The 18,228-nt window shown below is 37.9% G+C and overlaps 1 protein-coding gene and 1 pseudogene across 5 annotated transcripts in view; both read left to right on the top strand.

The window, feature by feature from the left end:
• The window catches only part of LOC148878263 (Polynucleotidyl transferase, ribonuclease H fold protein with HRDC domain-containing protein), a 31,597-nt gene extending 20,866 nt beyond the window's left edge, over positions 1-10,731 (top strand). For 2 of the 5 annotated variants that reach the window (XM_088951671.1, XM_088951678.1), the window contains exons 9-12: positions 29-540; positions 626-1,124; positions 7,197-7,828; positions 10,383-10,731. In XM_088951671.1, coding sequence (XP_088807797.1) covers positions 29-540; positions 626-1,124; positions 7,197-7,828; positions 10,383-10,389 — 1,650 coding nt within the window. In that variant the 3' untranslated portion in view covers positions 10,390-10,731. Of the gene's footprint in view, positions 1-28; positions 541-625; positions 1,125-7,196; positions 7,829-9,971; positions 10,299-10,382 lie in introns of all 5 variants that reach the window. The other 3 variants (XM_088951658.1, XM_088951650.1, XR_016101165.1) reach the window with 2 other exon arrangements.
• A 5,233-nt stretch (positions 10,732-15,964) lies between these two features.
• Positions 15,965-16,357, top strand: LOC148878262 (protein RADIALIS-like 3 pseudogene; annotated as a pseudogene).
• Positions 16,358-18,228: the final 1,871 nt, after the last annotated feature.

The following is an 18,228-nucleotide window of genomic DNA, read 5'->3' as shown; positions in this document are numbered from 1 at the left end:
TAATTATGCTCATCATGTTTTGTTGCAGGCTCGTGTGCATGATGAGAGCTTGAGATATGTATTATCAGACCAAGCCATTGTTGCTCTTGCATCCAAAGTTCCAAAGACTTCAGAAGAAATATTTGATACCATATCTGAAGCTGATATAAACTTGGATCTTTTGATCGCTGGATCTTTGGTTTCATCACCTTCACCTACTGTCTGCAGTCATTTGGAGGACTTTCATTATATCCTTCAAGACAAGTTAGGCAGCCCAGATGAAGTCTTTGAAAGAACTCTGCAAAAGTGTCTTGGCTCCAATGGTAGTTGCCCACTTTCTATTTATAACTATGCTTTATTATCCAAATCAAACCTGGAATCAACAAATGGATTATTGGTCAAACAAAAGGGAAGTAAAACAGAAAAAAAGGTTGGTCGAAAGTCTTCTCGAGAGTTGTTTGTACAGAAATTTTCCTGCAAATCTCCTGTTTATCATAACTGTAGGATTTATGCGAGTGATGGGCGGTTACTTTGTTATTGTGACCGCAGAAAGCTCGAGTGGTAAGTGACCAACGTCACCATTCTTGTCTTTTTGTATTATTGGTCTTGTACCTCCTATTTTTAATCACAATCTATTGACAAACAGGTATCTTCGCCGTGACCTAGCAAAACTTATTGATGATGATCCACTGGCTATAATGCTTCTTTTTGAGCCAAAAGGTCGCCCAGAAGATGAAGGAAATGAATTCTATATACAGAGCAAGAAAAATATATGTGTTGGCTGTGGTGAAGGAAACCACTATTTACGCTACCGAATCATACCCTCATGCTACAGGATGCACTTTCCAGAACATTTGAAAAGTCATCGTTCTCATGATATTGTCCTACTTTGTGTGGACTGTCATGAAGTTGCTCATTCTGCTGCAGAGAAATATAAAAAACAGATAGCCTCAGAATTTGGTATTCCACTTTATGTCAGGAAAGTACTTGATTCAACTCAAAAACAAGCCATAACTGAGACATCTGGGCCCATGGAGAGAATTGAGGAAGCAGGTGTGTCTCCCTTGCAGTTGCGAACTGCAGCTATGGCTCTTTTGCGCCATGGGCCAAGAATGCCAGCAAAACGCCGTGAAGAGCTGACCCTGGTGAGTAAGAATCTACATAATGAGCATGCGTGGAAGACATGTTGTGGGTCGTCAAACTCAACATTTTAGCGGGTCCAACATTGGAATTTTGTCACACACAAAAAAAAAAACTCGGATAGAATAAATTGTTAGAAGCTAACATTTGTGGATCATATTGCCTTTTTTAGTTGATGGTCCCAAGGGATGCATTAATCTCCCAAGTTGGGATGCTAGGAAATCAAGTTACCAATTTTTGCGTCATTAGCCTTCGCATGTGTGCTATGTTTTGTTTGTATGTCTTATACATGATTGACAAGGCTAATTACTTGTAGTTATTATTTGTGGCCTTAAGTGCCATTTGAAGTTTTTGATTAAATATTTACCACTATTTGTTAGATTCTCTCTCTTGTGCATTACTTGCATCTTTTATCTTCATTTGTGTGGTGCCTAGAGGTGTCTGTGTAATGTGAGCCATGCCATATTGGCATGCCACGATTTTGCGGGCCACCTGTGCTTTACCAAGTTGTGCTATGCCGACATGTGGCTTTGGTAGGCCATGCCTGCCTGGCATGGAACCCCTTAAGGATCAGGCCTGGCACAGTCCACAACATGAGCCTAGGTGGGTCCATGCTGTGATGGGCCGGGTTAGTTTTTTTGTTATTTTTTCACTTTTTGCTAATTGGTAAGAATGATAAAAAATTAACAAAAAATTGAAAATAAAAAATTATAGTGGTATTGACTATTGAAAAATTACAAATAACTTTTAAATAAAATTGAAAAACAAAATTTACAATAACTTTAAAAATGTTGTACAATTATTGAGTATACAAAAAAGTATTAACTGCATCGTTTTCTTCAAGTTCCACCTCCTCCATCTCCTTGATCTTGATTTAGACCATCTGTTTCTGGTGGTGGAAAATCAAGTGAAGTATCATGCCCTCCCTGATCCTACATTCTGTCTTTAGATCCAACCAATCCTTCAAACATACATACATACATACATACATACATACACACACACACACACACACACACACACACACGCACACACACACACACACACACACACACACACACACACACACATATATATATATATCCAAGCTTTCATTGTTGATGCAACTTTTCTCGTCTTCTAGAACTCTAGTACCTACACAAAAACAAGACTCCGGTGGAACTGTGGACATCGGAGGAATTAGTATACTGATCACGTGCCATGGTGGCAAGAACTGAATAATTCTTTCCATGCTCATTCCACTAGGTTAAAATATCAAAATTATATTTTAGGTAAGTAAATATCAAAATTATTTAATTCCACCAAGCTAAAATATCACATGTTGTGGTGGCAAAAATTGGATAATTTTTATTCCTCAAAATTTTAAATTAAGTAAACGAACTTGATGAAGTGGTAGCAGATTGTTGCCTTCTATTTATTAGTGACCAAACTCTATCTCTTCCACAACTAGAACTAGTGTTCCAATACTGGGAGCTCTACAAGTTCTCCTATGTTCTAATATTTGAGATTCATATACATTGTACATTTCAAATAATAAATTATTAATTTCATATTTTTTGTTCCAATTCCACTTTGCATATTTTTATAATAAAATTCAAGTAAAACATCTAAACCATTTTTTCTAATCCTAAGATCTAATATTGCAAGTTTGCAACTAAGCAATGTAGAACAGAAATATTTTTTCAATATTTTCCAAATTTAATTCTCATTACATTAATAATATTTTGATTTTTGAAGTTGCAAATTATTTTTATATTTTGAAAAATATTCACTAATTATAATTAATTAACTAAAATAGAAGAAGTTGGGTAATAAACACCCGAAAATGCACTAGTTGTATCATAAAAATTTGTAAAAAGCCTTTTATACAAATTGCCATTTCCCATTCATCATCAGTTATAAAATCTTGGGGCATTTTCTCATTAGAAAAATAGTAAGAATATCTTTGTATGAAATACAACTCTCTAACAAAGAATGGGTAGAATTCCACGTATGTTGAACATCTAATTACAAAATTTTCGTATTTTAAACCATACTTTTGACATAAATATTTAAATTCTTGTTTTCTTTTTTCTTGAGCTTCTAATATACTTAATACAATTTCTAATTTTAGAAATGTGAATAGAAATAATATTTTAAGCATCTTGTACACATAAATTTATGATGTGGCAAGCACATCTAATATGAAATAATTTACCATCTAAACGTTTTAATTGAGATTTTAAAATATTTATTATTGAATCATTATTATTATCATTATCAAAACTAATAGACAATTTTGTTTCCAATTCCATAAGTATATAAAGTATTTAATAGACTAGCAACCATTGTTGGGCCGTAAATGCGTGTGGCCATTCAAGTCTTGTAAAACTGAAAATTCTTTTTTTGTAAAAGCCAATTTTCATCAACAAAATGCCCTGTAACACAAAGATAACTAATATTATATTTTGAAGTCCAAATATCAGATGTAAGTGAAATTTTAGAATTAAGAGTTTACAAAGTAGAAATTAAATTTTGTTTATTTGAACAAAAAAATTTTAAAGCATTTACTCTAATTGTATTGTAAAACTGAAAGTTCTTTTTTTGTAAAAGCCAATTTTCATCAACAAAATGCCCTGTAACACAAAGATAACTAATATTATATTTTGAAGTCCAAATATCAGATGTAAGTGAAATTTTAGAATTAAGAGTTTACAAAGTAGAAATTAAATTTTGTTTATTTGAACAAAAAAATTTTAAAGCATTTACTCTAATTGTATTGTTAGAAACATTTTTAAATTGAGGATTTATTGATTGTTGTAAAAATCTTTATAGCCTAGGGTCTTTAGCTAATAAAAGTGGTTGTTCAACATGTACAACCGCTTGGTGTTCTCTTTGCCTGTCCCCGAATTGGTGCTCTCTTGCCCTATTGCTACAACTATCTGGTTGTGGATTTTTGCCCTATTCGGCTGCAGGTGGTTGCTGCCAGCTGAAGTCTCTCAGTTGTTTGAACCCTCAGTCCTTGGTAGGCAACCCAAAAGAGGAAGGCTGATGTGGAGATGCATTAGGGCGACTTCCTTATAGACTATTTGGGAGGAGAGGAACACTAGAATCTTCCACTGTAAGGAGAGAAGTCTCTCTGAATTGAAGGACTGCATTTTGATTAGGGCAATTCACTGGTTAAGAACAACAAACTTGGCCAAGCTCTTTTCCTTTGATGACTTCTGGAGGAACTGGTCAATAGTGGCTAGCACCTCATCCGCAAAACAGAGTTATGTTGCAGATTAGGTCCCTCTTGCTGAGGATTTTGTTAAATTAAACTTTGACAGAAGCAGTCAAGGTAACCCTGGCCCCTCTGGCATAGGAGTCTTGAGGGATAAGGACAGGAATGTTTTATCTCTATTCTCAGGCCCAACTAACTTAGGAGACTACCAAAGCTGTAGCTGCTGTATAGGGGATTCAGCTAGCCAGTCAACTTGGTATAGAAAGACTGATAATTGAAGGTGATTCCCAGGTTGTTGTGGGATGGTTACTGGGTCCGGATTCAACTGTCGGGGGTTTCAGAGACCTCCTTAAGAAGGTGGTCTGATTAACAAGGAATATGACAGTGAAGATCCAATGGGTAAGAAAATTAGCTAATGAGATAGCTGATTCTCTTGCAAAACAAGGGATTAACATGGATTCTCTATTCCGGGCAGCTTTGTAACTGTTTAATCTCTCTTGTAGTGAGTTTGTATTTTTCTTGTAATTGTGGCTTTCCTAGGAGTGAGGCTGCACCTCAAGCCTCTCTCTGGGCTTATTTGTAACTGTTCTTCATTGGTTAATGAATTAATTTTCAATTATCAATATATATATATATATATATATATATATATATATTTAGCTAATTTGTCTTATTTTTTCTTGGGAATTATTCAAATTACCACAAAAACCATGCCCGTTTTGTTTTTCATTTTGATTATTTTATTTTTTAGATGAGTGGCTATATGTCTAGCCAAATGGCTAGTACCCCCTTTCTGCTATAATAGAAATTACTTTTACATTTCATGCAAACAACTCTTTTTCCCTTCCTCTCAAGAGTTTCTATAGTAAACATTTCCCAGACCGGGCTGGACTTTTTCTTTCCCCTAGTAGTAATTCTAGGGGTGGCTTCAGCTGTAACATCAACCATTAGAAGCACTAGCACCCATATCAGTGCTATCATACTGCGACTGTACTCCCAAGTCCCAAACTGCTAACTTAAGATACTTGACCAAGCCTTCTCGTTGAAAATTGAATAAAATTGAGAATTAGGGACTAGGGAGCAAGAGATTAATAGAGTATGAGAGAGTATGAGAATTGGTGTGATGAGAACGAGGGAGGGTAAGGGTATTTATAGGAGTTGGAACTAATTCAGTTGACCAAAATACCCTTAAAATAGTCATTTTATAATTGTTCGGAGGGATGTTTTGGTTTTTCATGAAGTTAATTATCACTTATCAAAATGCCGCCTAAACTAGTTGTTATATAGCTATTGGGGGCATTATTGTCAATTTTCCTCTCCTCCAAAGCCAAAATACACAAATACCCCCCAAACTAGCTGTTGGGGGTATTTTGGTAAAACCCCCAAAAAGCAAAAAAGAAAAGCTGTTGGGGACCCCCAACAGCTATATTCTTAGCAGGCTGGCATGGCCTGTAGGTGGTAAGCTTCATGCCATGCCATGTCAGAGGAACATGCACTTTGTCATGTCATGCTGTGCTGGCCTGCAGGCCTCAAAACCTAAGCCCAGCATGGCCCGAGGGTGTGGGTCAGGTCGTGGCACAACCTGATTGCTAGGGTGACTGGGCTGCAACACGAGCCATATTGTGCTGGGTGTGGGTGGCACCACCCACTTTACAGCTCTAGTTGTGTCATCTACTAATAGATCTAATTGGTTTGTTTTTCCTAGTTCCTTATTTTCTATTCTGAAGTTTTTCACGAGTGATTTACTTTGTCAAAAGAAAAGATTTCTTTTTTTGGCATCTGCAATGAATATCCAGTTCATCTTTGAGAAAGATTCAATTCTTGTTAAGAGAGTTGACTTTTGGTTTTATCTGGGTAAAGAGAATCTGTGAACAACCTAGCTGATGCTCTTGCTAGGCAAGGAGTCCAAAGAAGGCAGTTTTTTCTCAGGATCTGCATTGTTTGGGAATGATTGTATGTAAAGGGTATTGGCGAGGTACTTTGGGATCTATTCTAAGGGCCGGCCGCTGGGGTGTTTCCACTTGTATATATATTCATATTATGTACTGGTAGTACTGCTTGTACATGACCCATGTAATTTTGTGTTCTTGAGCAATAAAGTTTCTTTTCTGTTACTGATATTAACAAAAAAAAAAAACCTACTTCATCTGGATCCCTAGATAAGCTAATTCTTAGTTGAATATCTTGCCAAGAGTGGGAACAGGAGGGCAGGTGGGGAAACCAGCCTTGCACAGGGAACCAACTGTGTTATACACAACAGTCTTTCCTTCATGGTCAATAAAGTTATACCATAAAAAAAACACTTGCCAAGAGTGTTTGTAGGGGCTATGCATATGTGTGATTTACCAAAAGCAATGCAGATATTAGACAATTGCATCAACAGGGGTCAGATCTGGTAGATATCAAAGACCCCAGAATCCAACAATTGATTTTTAATCAATTCTCTGCTTAGAATATTCTTGTTAAGAATTGACCCAACCTCTGAGTCTTAATTTTAAACAATTCATTGTATTTCTTATTTCTTTTGTTTTCCCCATTCTTTTTACACATCTCTATTCTTGAGATGTGTATGTACCTGAAGTTTTGTATCCATGTTGTCTTATTACTTTGCTTTCTCAGTCCACCTCATCTTGCTCTTTGAGAATAAAATCCATGGTTAAGTGTGTCTTACTACTTTTCCAAATTTAACTAAATCCTCATACTTTCCGTTTACCAACTTAATTTTAGTTCTTGGAAATGTTTAAGAAAAGGATTAGTTGGTTCAAATTTTCTTACTTTTATGCAACTTCATTTGCTGATATTTGATGAGATTTGAACTTATTTCATCTTTAGAGAACATTCTGGATTTGATTAATGTTTCTTTGGATCTTTGCAGGTTGTCATGAAATATTTTGGAGGGAGGGAAATATCAGAGGAAGATTTAGAAAGGGCTTTATTGGTTGGTATGAGTCCTCATGAAAGACGAAGGCTTGAAAAGAAAAGAGGGTTGTCCTTCAAACATTCTAAGGAGAGTCTCCTTTCAAATGAAACCAATGGACCCAGTACTGGAATCATTGGCACGGCCGCTCTTCTTGAAACATTGGAAACTGATGTATCAAATGGTGCACCCAGTCCTAAAGAATCAGAACAGAACGCAGAAGGAGACGAGATTCTTTTTGAGGAAATGGATGCATGTGCAAGAGAAGGATCTATGTATTCTGATATAGAAGTGGATCAGGAAACTTCCACTACTGGTACTGAGGATCAGAACTTTGAGAGGGTAAATGCTTGTGTTTTGGAAAATGTTGGTTTTGAAAGCATAGTAACAGAAACTGGTAATTCCTCTCCCAAATACAATCCAAAATTATCATTGCTGGGACATGGGCCACATGGAAAACAAGTGGTGGATTATCTACTAAAGGAGTACGGAGAGGATGGAATTCGGCAATTTTGTCAAAGGTGGAGACAAGTCTTTGTGGAAGCCATTAATCCTCATTTCTTACCTGCTGGTTGGGATGTGATGCACAGGTACCATCTTACTTTTTTCTTTGATTTGATTTGTATTAAAGGTATCTTATTCTTCTTTTCGTTTTTTTATAAATGACTTACTATTATGCTTCATCACTTTTTAATTTTATCTTTTTGATGAGTAATTACTAATAAGAACTTAATTTCCATTGATATTAAAAGGGTTTTAACCTGTATGAATAGGACAGTTACAAAACTAATCATTAAAAAAGGTACAGAACTTAATACCATCAACTTGGAAGCCACTAAGCTGTATAAGTTGGTTTTCTTCTACCTTGGATCAAGAGAGGAAGAGGACAAAAGTAGAGCAAGAGCCAGAAAGAAAGCAGAAAGAAATTTAAGGCTAATCGTAAGATGGTCTATTGACCCACTCCATTTTCTTTGAATCAAATAACTTTGATAGTTAATTGCGGAAATGCCCCTCATTGATGTGTTTCATTCCCTATAATATATTACTATTCCAAGTGATTCTCACAGCAACCATGAACCTCATTGTGAGGAATGTTATGCCATCAACTTCCCATATTTATACTTTTAAGTCCAACAGCCAATTCAATCCATGAGGGCCCCTCACATAAAAGCTTCATGACTCCAATTCTACTCATCCTACAACTATGAAAAATGAAATACGGATCATTCATAACCAGATCAACAAGACTACTGGGGCTAGCCCCAGCGACCATGATCAAAATTACCAAATTGCTCCTATAACAGGAAAACTGAAAAATCCCAGAAAAAAAAAATTGATGTTATTTCTGGTGAATAACAGAAGAGGCTTTATCAAGAAAGCAAAAGCAAAATCCATAAAACAAGAATGAAACAAAGAAACTTTTCCTGGGAGAAACGCTCACTGATGCATGTCTGCTGTCCTTACACCTCTTTCTGGATTATCTGCTAGAGAGATTATCCATCCAAATGAGATGTTCACTTAGATGGTAGAGCTAGCTGTTTGACGACATAACCAGATCAACAAGATTACTGGGGCTAGCCCCAGTGACCATGATCAAAATTACCAAACTGCTCCTATGACAGGAAAATTGAAAAATCCCAGAAGAAAAAAAATGATGTTATTTCTGGTGAATAACAAAAGAGGCTTTATCAAGAAAGCAAAAGCAAAATCCATAAAACAAGAATGAAACAAAGAAACTTGTCCTGGGAGAAACGCTCGCTGATGCATATCTGCTGTCCTTACACCTCTTTCTGGATTATCTGCTAGAGATATTATCCATCCAAATGAGATGTTCACTTAGATGGTAGAGCTAGCTGTTTGATGAGATACCAAGCAGCACAAATAGTATTGAGGAATTTTGCATGGCCTAGGATTTGTCAGGTCTTTCAGCTTTGTGAAAGTTACAGTGGAAGGTGACTTGCAGAGGCGGGGATGTAGGCCCTTTGTCTCTTTAGTGCACAATCAGGGAGGCTAGAGCTTTGGTTTCAAGTCTAGAGGTGCTAGGTTCCTGGATCTGAAAATAACCTTGCCGAAACTCTAGGTGGGGAAGGGTGAGTAGGCACTCCATGTATTTACATACCCACCAGGGTAATACACTGATTTCTGCCTGTCCTTATCCTGACACTTAGGCTGTTTTGTGGAGGGGAGAGTTGCAGAATGCTACCTCTTTACTTTTAGAAGTAATAGACTAATACCCCCTTACGACCTTTTAACTTTTATTGCACTCTATGATATATTTGTTGGAGAATTTAATACGTCTGAAATTTTGTAGTGGATTGCTAATGGATAATAAAGCATGGGATTTTCAATGCTGTCCCATTTCTCAAAAGTACTGAAAAAAGGGATGGAGTGAGGCAAAGTCACATGAAAAAGGTTATGTTTTTGAGTGATCAAATTTGAAAATTGTTGGGATTCATGTGTGAGTGTATAAGTCTCACATTGGAAAGAAACAAGAGATGAAAAGGACAATGTACAAAGATTGATCCATGACCTGATAGCTTAAACTTTTGGGTTAAAGGTGGTGTCAAACTCTTGTGTGCAGTCCTGCATGCAGAACAAGCTCCCAGGCGTTTGTTGCAATTCCCCTCATGCAGAACAATTTTGCTCCATTATAAAAGTTGGCATTTAGCAATGGAGAAGCATAAAGAGGTTACATGTCAATTTACTAAAATGGTCCAAATTGAATGTTTACAGTTCCCCTGCTATGAATTTTGCTTAACATGGAGGTTCTTACAACATTAGTGTTACAAGACTGAGGTCATCATTTGAAGCTTTATTACCAAATGTTTGATTGGTAGTCACAGTTTTAGCCCAACCTCATCCGTTCCTCGGGCTGGAGAAGAATTAATGGAAGTAAATATCTAGATGGTACATCCTCAAAATTTTCAGGAAAGTACAGACTATGTTAAGCAGATATGATAATACAGCATGATATGGCATTAGATATGGAATTTAAAAATTGAAATATCTGACACAATACGGCATCCTCGTACAGGGATTTGGCGAGTACAGTGTGTACAAGTATAATCTCTCTCTCTCTCTCACACACACACAAGTATTGATGAAACATGTTTAGTTACTGAATCTTGGTTTATTTGTGCAAAGGCTCTGATATTGGAAAAATATTTTTGCCAGCGGCAGACGGGAATTTGGCGAGTACAGTGTGTATAACCCTGCAAAGAGAGTTTTGAGTATGGCTTAATAATGGGTGAAAGGATCAGACTGCCAGAGTGCCAGGTGCGAGAGGGTGGAATAATGTAGTTCTTTATGTTCACATGATCTGTAATTGACAGAGGTAACTTCTCTCCTGCTGTGTTTATTTCATCCAAATTCTGGGTGATTCACCGCAGGGGAAGTGTAATCGAGTGAATTCTACCCTAAAAGCTTTTCTATATTTCTTTTTTTTTTTTTTGGCATAGCCCTTAATTTATTGAATATTTAATTTGCTCCATTATGATCAATCTCTCATGCATTCAGTTAAAGTACTTCCGAGTAACATATCCTTAACACATGGGAAATGCTCAAAAGACACATGCCACGTGCACAGTAGGTCCTTGCTGATTTGCCGCCTGGGAAAAACTTTAGCTGTTGGGGGCCAACAGCGTGTGCTGTTGAGAGAATTTCTGGGAATGTCACATTACCATGAGAATGGTAAATTAATAATTACATCTTAATTTATTGACTAAAAACAAAAGGATGGGCATGGGCGTGAATAAGTGAACTGCCCAGAACGTGACTAGCCCAGAAACTGTCTGGACCCCAACAGCCAAAGCTAACCCCTGCAAATGTAACGAGATTGTGTTGTTGGCCCACATGCCAACATCACCTACAGCAGTTCCATAATTTTAAGGTTTGCCCATGGGTCCAACTTCCAAAGAGAATGAGGCCGATGCTACTCGTTATATTTTACATATTGTAATTTGTACCATGCATTCAAATTTCCTGTTTGCATGTTTGAAATTTGCTCGATCGTTCCCAGAGGCCTATGGTTCTGGGTGAATTGTTTGGATCAATGTATTGACAGTCTATTTTTGTAGCAGTGTATTTAAGTTAATATGACGCCGGAAAGTAATGATACTGGAAGAACTTTGACCAATCTAAAGCCTCAGTGATTTTGATGAATACCACATTGATTATTACTTTTAAGATTTTGGTTGATTGTTTTTTTTTTTTTTTTGGATACTGTGCTTGGGTTTTTCTTTACATGAAAAACCATTATTCAAAAGGCAAACAATCTATCTATCTATTATATATATATATAGAAAGGGGAAGGATGAGAGGTGAGGGATCCTCTTACTAGAGTTCACATGTGCCTACCAAGGTTTAAAATATTGATACGCCTAATATGCTGGTATGGGTGTATCAGGTGAATTGATATTGTATATTTTTTAGTTTTTATTTATTTATTTATTTATTTTTTTTTTTTTAAATCAGTTTAGGGGGCCGGTTTACGTCTCCATCCCCTGAACCGGTCAGACCCCGATACACCCACTATAGGGGTGTATTAGAGGGGTCCCGGAACAATATGTATTGGCCTGCATCGGCCGATACGTGTCAATATTTTGAACTTTGGTACCTACTACTATTCTCTTTTTTCACATATATACATATTTATTTTTAAATGAAATCATAAAAAAATATATATTAAAATCCTCATGGGTCTTCATTGCCTCATGAAACCTATATTTATTCTCTAATAAGACAATTCTTCTCTCTCTCTCTCTCTCTCTCTCACACACACACACCCCTTAATGTTTCTAACATCTCCCCTCCCCATTAATTTCCTCTTTTTCTCTTAAATCTCTTTTATTCCCTTTTGGCTCTTTCTAATAAAGTAGAGGTGTCAATTAGATGGATTGGGTTAGGTTAAGGGCCAACCTTATTTGGACCAAACTAATATCAAAACCCAAATTTGCCCACTAGTACATGGGGTGAACCATTTTATTCTTGTATAAAAGTCAATTCTCCTTTTCATGGGTTAGTTATTAGGTTTTTTTTTATTTTTTATTAATTTAATGTAGATGTGTTTTACGGATTCTCCTAGTTCAACAACAAAATGCAATAAAAGAAACACTTAACATGAGCTTTTGGTTATCTTTGTCGGTTTAATTTTAAAATTGTTTTTAACTTGGTTTATTTATCTCATATTAAGTACTTTTTTTTTACTTTATAGGGCTACACAACCATGAGGGGTAGCCTATCCCTCAAAGCTTTAACCCCACAACCTTGGTGGCAACAGGATTTGATCCCAAGTTTTTGCTAGTCAAGATATACAAAAACTTTTGCGAATCACTATCATTTCATTTTTTCCCTTTAAAAATGCATTTTTAAAAAGCAGGTCATTTACAAGGTTTCATGTGATTTAGGAAAAATTTATGATGCTGGAAAGAGGTGGGGCTTACTGGTTTATTGGTTATAAGTTTTTATGGCATCATAGTCAAAATCTTTGATACAGGTCATTTACAAGGTTTCATGTGATTTCAAGGATTTAGTAAAGTATACACTATAGCTTGCATTCAATTAAACCCCCCCCCCCCCCCTTAGTTTGCAACTGATTTATTTAATAAATTTTTCATTTAATGGAGTGGAAAATGATGGGGGTTTTTTATGGAATGGAGGGCGTTCCGAGAAAAAATGGTGGTTTTGACCATAATGCCTGTAAATAAAAATGGAAACTTCATTTTTTTCCCTTAGGCTCCGTTTGAGAAGATTGCAAATGCTGGTTCAGGTTCATATATGCATTCTAGTTCAAGTCATGTTTGCATCCAAAATAAGAGCAGAGTTTGTATCTAAGAAATGGATGTAAACTTTGCACTATGATCAATGTAAAAAACCATATACTTCAACCTTGGGATTTGTGTTTGCACCCATTACCACTAAAAATCGTTTGGCAAGCAATGCAAAATTATAAACTTTGCATTTGCATGAACTAAAATGCATTCTACATATTTGTATTTTGGATGGAGTCTAGTAAATATGGGCAACAACTCCATTTGGTTAACTCTGTTCTTTATTCAGAAAGACATGTTGCAGATGAAACCTGGATGCCATTGTTCTCTCTTGCTGAAAGCTGGAAAGAAACATTGCTTGGTAGATCTGAAAATCAAATATTGTTTATTTTTTTAAGCTTGATATGAAGGGGTGTTCTTTTTCTGTATTTTGAAAGGGGGAAAGTTGGTCAATGGGATTTTGGTTCCCATTGACTAAGAATCCCATGTTCATTTTTTAGATTTATGTGAGGACAAGGGAAAGTTTATTTTCTTGAGTATTACTTATCCGGATAAGTGATACCCATCTCCTAGGTGGGTAAATAACTTTCCCACCTAGAGAGAAAGTTGCTAATACTTGAATGGGACAAAAATGCCCCTTTTAATAATGGATTTTTATGGCTAAAATGGCCATTACCTTATTTTACCTAAGAAATAAAAGAATATGGGTAAATACACTTACCCGAGTAAATGTTTCCTAGGAAAATACTTACCCAGATAATTGCATTTACCCAGATAAGTAATTTACCGTAAAGTGAATGGGACCGAAGAGGAAGGTGCAAAGGGTATTTTTAGAATAAAATATTATGGGCCCATGCCCTTACACATTTTCCACTCATTTTAGGTCATATTACAATTTTCAGACAGCAATACAAACGATTCGTCAAGTAAATCAGATACAAACTACATGAGGTGTTTTTAGTAAATGATCCTTTAATATATACTCCCGCTGATTCCTTCATCCAATTCAGATTGCCAAATTTTTGGTTTACAATCCTCCAAGGGCCCTATATTTCTATCATGCCTTGTGAACTACCAAGAACCGTATAATCTTTGAAATGTCGTAAACTTAGCATTCTTCTTAGGTAGACCTGTTCATGGGCCGGGCCAGGCTTTTACTCTTTATGAACATGACTTTGTTAGGCCTGAGCCCGAGCCTGGCCCGACCGATAGGCCTATAACATGGGCCCGAGCTCGGCCCTAATAAAAAGCCAAAAGCCCAGGCCCAAGCCCGAAGCCCGACCTAACAGAAGAAAGAACTCACCATCGGTGGCTGTGTTCGCCGGTGCTGAGTTCGCATCTGTGTGTGTGTGTGTGTGTGAGAGAGAGAGAGAGAGAGGATTCACCGCCACCGCTAGTGGTCAGTTCGCGGTGAGATGCGATATTGACAGTGAAAAGTGGAGTCAATTCGCATCTGAGAGAGAGAGAGAGAGAGAGAGGACTCGCCGCCACCGCTGGTGCCTGTGTTCGCCGCCTCGCCAGTGTTTGAGATTTGAAAGAGAAGTGAGAAGAGGAACGAGAGAGAGAGAGAGAGAAGACTCGCCGTCGATCTGCCGGAGTTGTTGCGATAGTGAATGTTCGCCGGTTTTGCGGCTGCTTGAGAGTGTGAGAATGTGAAGAGAAGAGAGGTTTGGCACTAGGAAAGGCAATTTGGCTAACTGGAAAAGTGGAAAGAGATGAATGAGAAGGGTTACTTCGGATATTAGGGTTTTTGGGTTTAGTCTATAGGTTGGGCCAGGTCGGGCTATTTTGGCAAATCCCGAGCCCGGCTTGAATTTATTGGGGGTCAGGCTTTTTGGCCCGAGGTCAAGCACGCGAGCTCATTTGCGTGTTCAAGCCCATCTGGGGGCTGGGCCGGCCCATCGGGCCACCCGGCCCATGAACAAGTCTATTCTTAGGTTAATGCTAATGACAATGAGGTGAACGGTGAACAACCATCAAATGCCCACGTCCAGCATATGCAACAAAAAAAGGATAAATTACAAAGACCCCCTGTACTATGGGGTCTGTGACAAAGACCCTCTGTACTTTGTTTTGCGACAAAGACCCCCTGTACTATGACTTTGAGACAAAGACCCCCTTCCGTTAGCCTTCCCTTGAAAACTACCATTGCAATATTTTTGATCCCCATACTACCCTTGTAATAACTATTTCGACAATTGGAAGAAAAACATTGTTCATCTTCCCCAATCTCTCTTCTTCCCCTTCCCCTTTCTCTCCTCCCCTTTCTTCTTTCCAATTTCTTCTGTTTTCCATTCCTTGCAAATGGAGAGAAATCGAACTGGGCACACCAAAACAAGATTTTTGGGTGAACATAGACACCGGAAGCAGCATGAGTTGGGTCCGATGCCAACCCTGTACTAACTGCTCCAAAATTACAGTTCATCTGATGATTATATAGAGTTACAACAACAACAACCATGATTTGAGTTCATTATGATACTAACCCATCTCTGATTTGTGACTGTGAGAGGAGGAGCCAAACATTCACAAATTTATAAAAGGTTTGGCCGATATGCTCATGGCTGTGACTCCAAGCGACAGGCGGTAGTTGGATTGTTGGAAAGATTCTCTGGCTCTCGTTTTCTCCTCATCAGTCACCCCTTTACACACTCCATGATTACTATGTCTATGTAAGTGAAAAAAAGTCACGAGAGAGAGAGAGAGAGAGAGAGTATATGTATTGTTTGAACATGACAACTGATCCATCGATTCAATTTCCAAGTGGTCTTTAAAAACTTTATCTCCATTGATACCCATCTCCCTATCCTCAGCACCTTCCTTCATTCTTCCCTCCCTGAGTCTCAACATGGCCAAATAGCCATTCTATCGAAAGAAACTGGATTCTTGTAATTAATCTGTCATTGACGTTGTTTGGTATAGACTGAGCTTGATTGGAACAGTACTAGACGACCGAACATGGCTAGTGTACGAGGACGGAGCAGAAAGGAGGAGAAGGTGTTCGGAACTGCAATTGCAATGCACTGGCCTGCTAACGACTCAAAAGACCAATGGGAGAAGATTGCTTCCATGGTTCCAAGTAAGACTGTTGCTGAACTGAAGAAACACTACGAGGTTTTGATCGAGGATGTAGATGCAATTGAGTCGGGCCGAAACCCGATTCCCACTTACGTCAAGGTGGAGAATGCTAGCAACAATGCAAAGATCAGCATTTCTTTCCTGATTTCTGGAGCTGCTGATAAGAGGTTGAACTGTAATTTTGGAACTGGGTTTTCTGGGTTGGGCACTGATTCAGGCGAGGTTGGCATCGGACCCACTCAAGTTGCTTCCAGTGTCGATGTTCACCCATAAATCTTGTTTTGGTGTGCCCAGTTCGATTTTGACAATGTAGTTGGATGTTCTGAGAAGGTGGCCTGATTTGATTGGAACTTTGGTCTTGGAGTCTCCCAAACCCAGAGGGGATTGTATGTTGATAGTCGATTGGATAGAGCGAACTTGGAGTTCTTCTTGGAGAAGGATTTCATGGAGACTGAAACTTGCTTTGCCTAGTGGTGAGTAGGGTCCAGTTATGTCCACTAGTTGCAGCTTTCTTTAATGATCCGAACCTGCATGCAAAAACGGGGAAGGGGAAGGGGAATGGGAAGAAGAGAGAAAGAGGGAGGACATCAACGGAAGTCCGCTGCCGCTGTTGTTCGTGTATCATGAATGTTTTTCTTCCAAGAATAATTATTACAAGGATTCAATGAAACGCTAACAAAAGGGGTCTTTGTCTCATAGTCATAGTAAAGGGGGGTCCTTGTAATTTACCCAAAAAAATGATGACTTTTTAGCAATTGTCTGATGAACAGCAGACCACTTAGCCTTTGCATGAAAGAACTATTGCGCATTTTTCCCACTTGACCATGAGACTGATATATCTACTGAGTAAGGGTATCAGGGTACGTCGCACTTATCAAAACAGTGTACGCCAAAGGGCAGCCCTAAAAGCATAACCCTAACAATGTAAATAACATTGGAGTTTAAACAAAGCTTACACTGCAACTGGTTCACTTATGAGTTATTTCACTTTGGACTGTTGGACGATCACCCTTTTATTTTTTAGGGTCATTTATTAAATGTAGAGAACAAGCCACGGCCGTTCTATATGGAACGGCTTGTTCTAATCGGAACAGAGAACCGAACTTAGCCTATGCACCAGAGAAAAACGGGAAGGAGATGAAGAGAGATCGGGGGAGAGAAAGGGAGGACTTCGAAAGTCTATCATCGCTGCTATTCGTGTATCGTGAGGCCTGGGAAGATAAACAGTACTTTTCTTCCAAGGGTAGTATGGGGATTAAAAATATTGTAATGGCAGATTTCGACAGAAGGCTAACGAGGGGTCTTTGTCTCATGATCATAGTATAGGGGGTCTTTGTAATTTATCCTAAATTTAATCAAAATAAATTAAAAGCAAAAATATCATTTTTCCCCTAATAAAACACAGACCAAAGTTTAAAAAATCGTTATGTACCGGTCAATACGGGCCGTATTGAACCCTTCTCGATACGCCCTATAGGGGTTGTATCGGGTCAGGGCCAGGTTTAGAGGGTAGCCGAGACTTAAACCGGCCACTTTGAACTAAAATCGAAAAATAAGTAAAAGTTAAAAAAAAGGACCGATACTAGTTGATACGCCAGTGTATTGTCGGCCAATATCGATACTTTGAACCTTGACATAGACCACTTTATTTTTCTCTATTTGGTCAATTTTATTTTCTATACAAAAATGTGTTAGGGGTACTTTTAGAAAAACAACCATCGACCCATACCCTTGAACATTTTTCACTTAGTTTAGGGATATTTTTGGAATAAACAATCATGGGTTCATGCCCTTCAACATTTTCCACTTAGTTTAGGTGATCATGATACTATTTTCAGATGGCAAAACAAATAGTTCTTAATTAAAGATCAGTTAAGTAAATAGGTTCAAGGTTCAAAATTTCGATATGTTGGTATGGGCGTATTTGGTGAATCGATTCAGCTTTTTAGTGTTTTTTTTTTCACAATTGGTTTAGGGGAGCCGGTTTAGGCCTCCTCCACACCTTGAACCAGTCAGACCCCCAATACACCCATTGTAGGGGTGTATCAGAGGGGTCTCGGAACGATACGTATCGGCCGATACGGGCCGATACATGTCGATACTTTGAACCTTGAATAGGTTGCACACTATAATGGGTGTTTTAG

Source organism: Nelumbo lutea, chromosome 1, assembly GCF_056320005.1.
Source record: "Nelumbo lutea isolate HS-2025 chromosome 1, American lotus-T2T, whole genome shotgun sequence".
Lineage (NCBI taxonomy): Eukaryota > Viridiplantae > Streptophyta > Magnoliopsida > Proteales > Nelumbonaceae > Nelumbo > Nelumbo lutea.
Note: the sequence above shows the minus strand (reverse complement) of the source record. Positions and strands in the feature narration are given on the sequence as shown.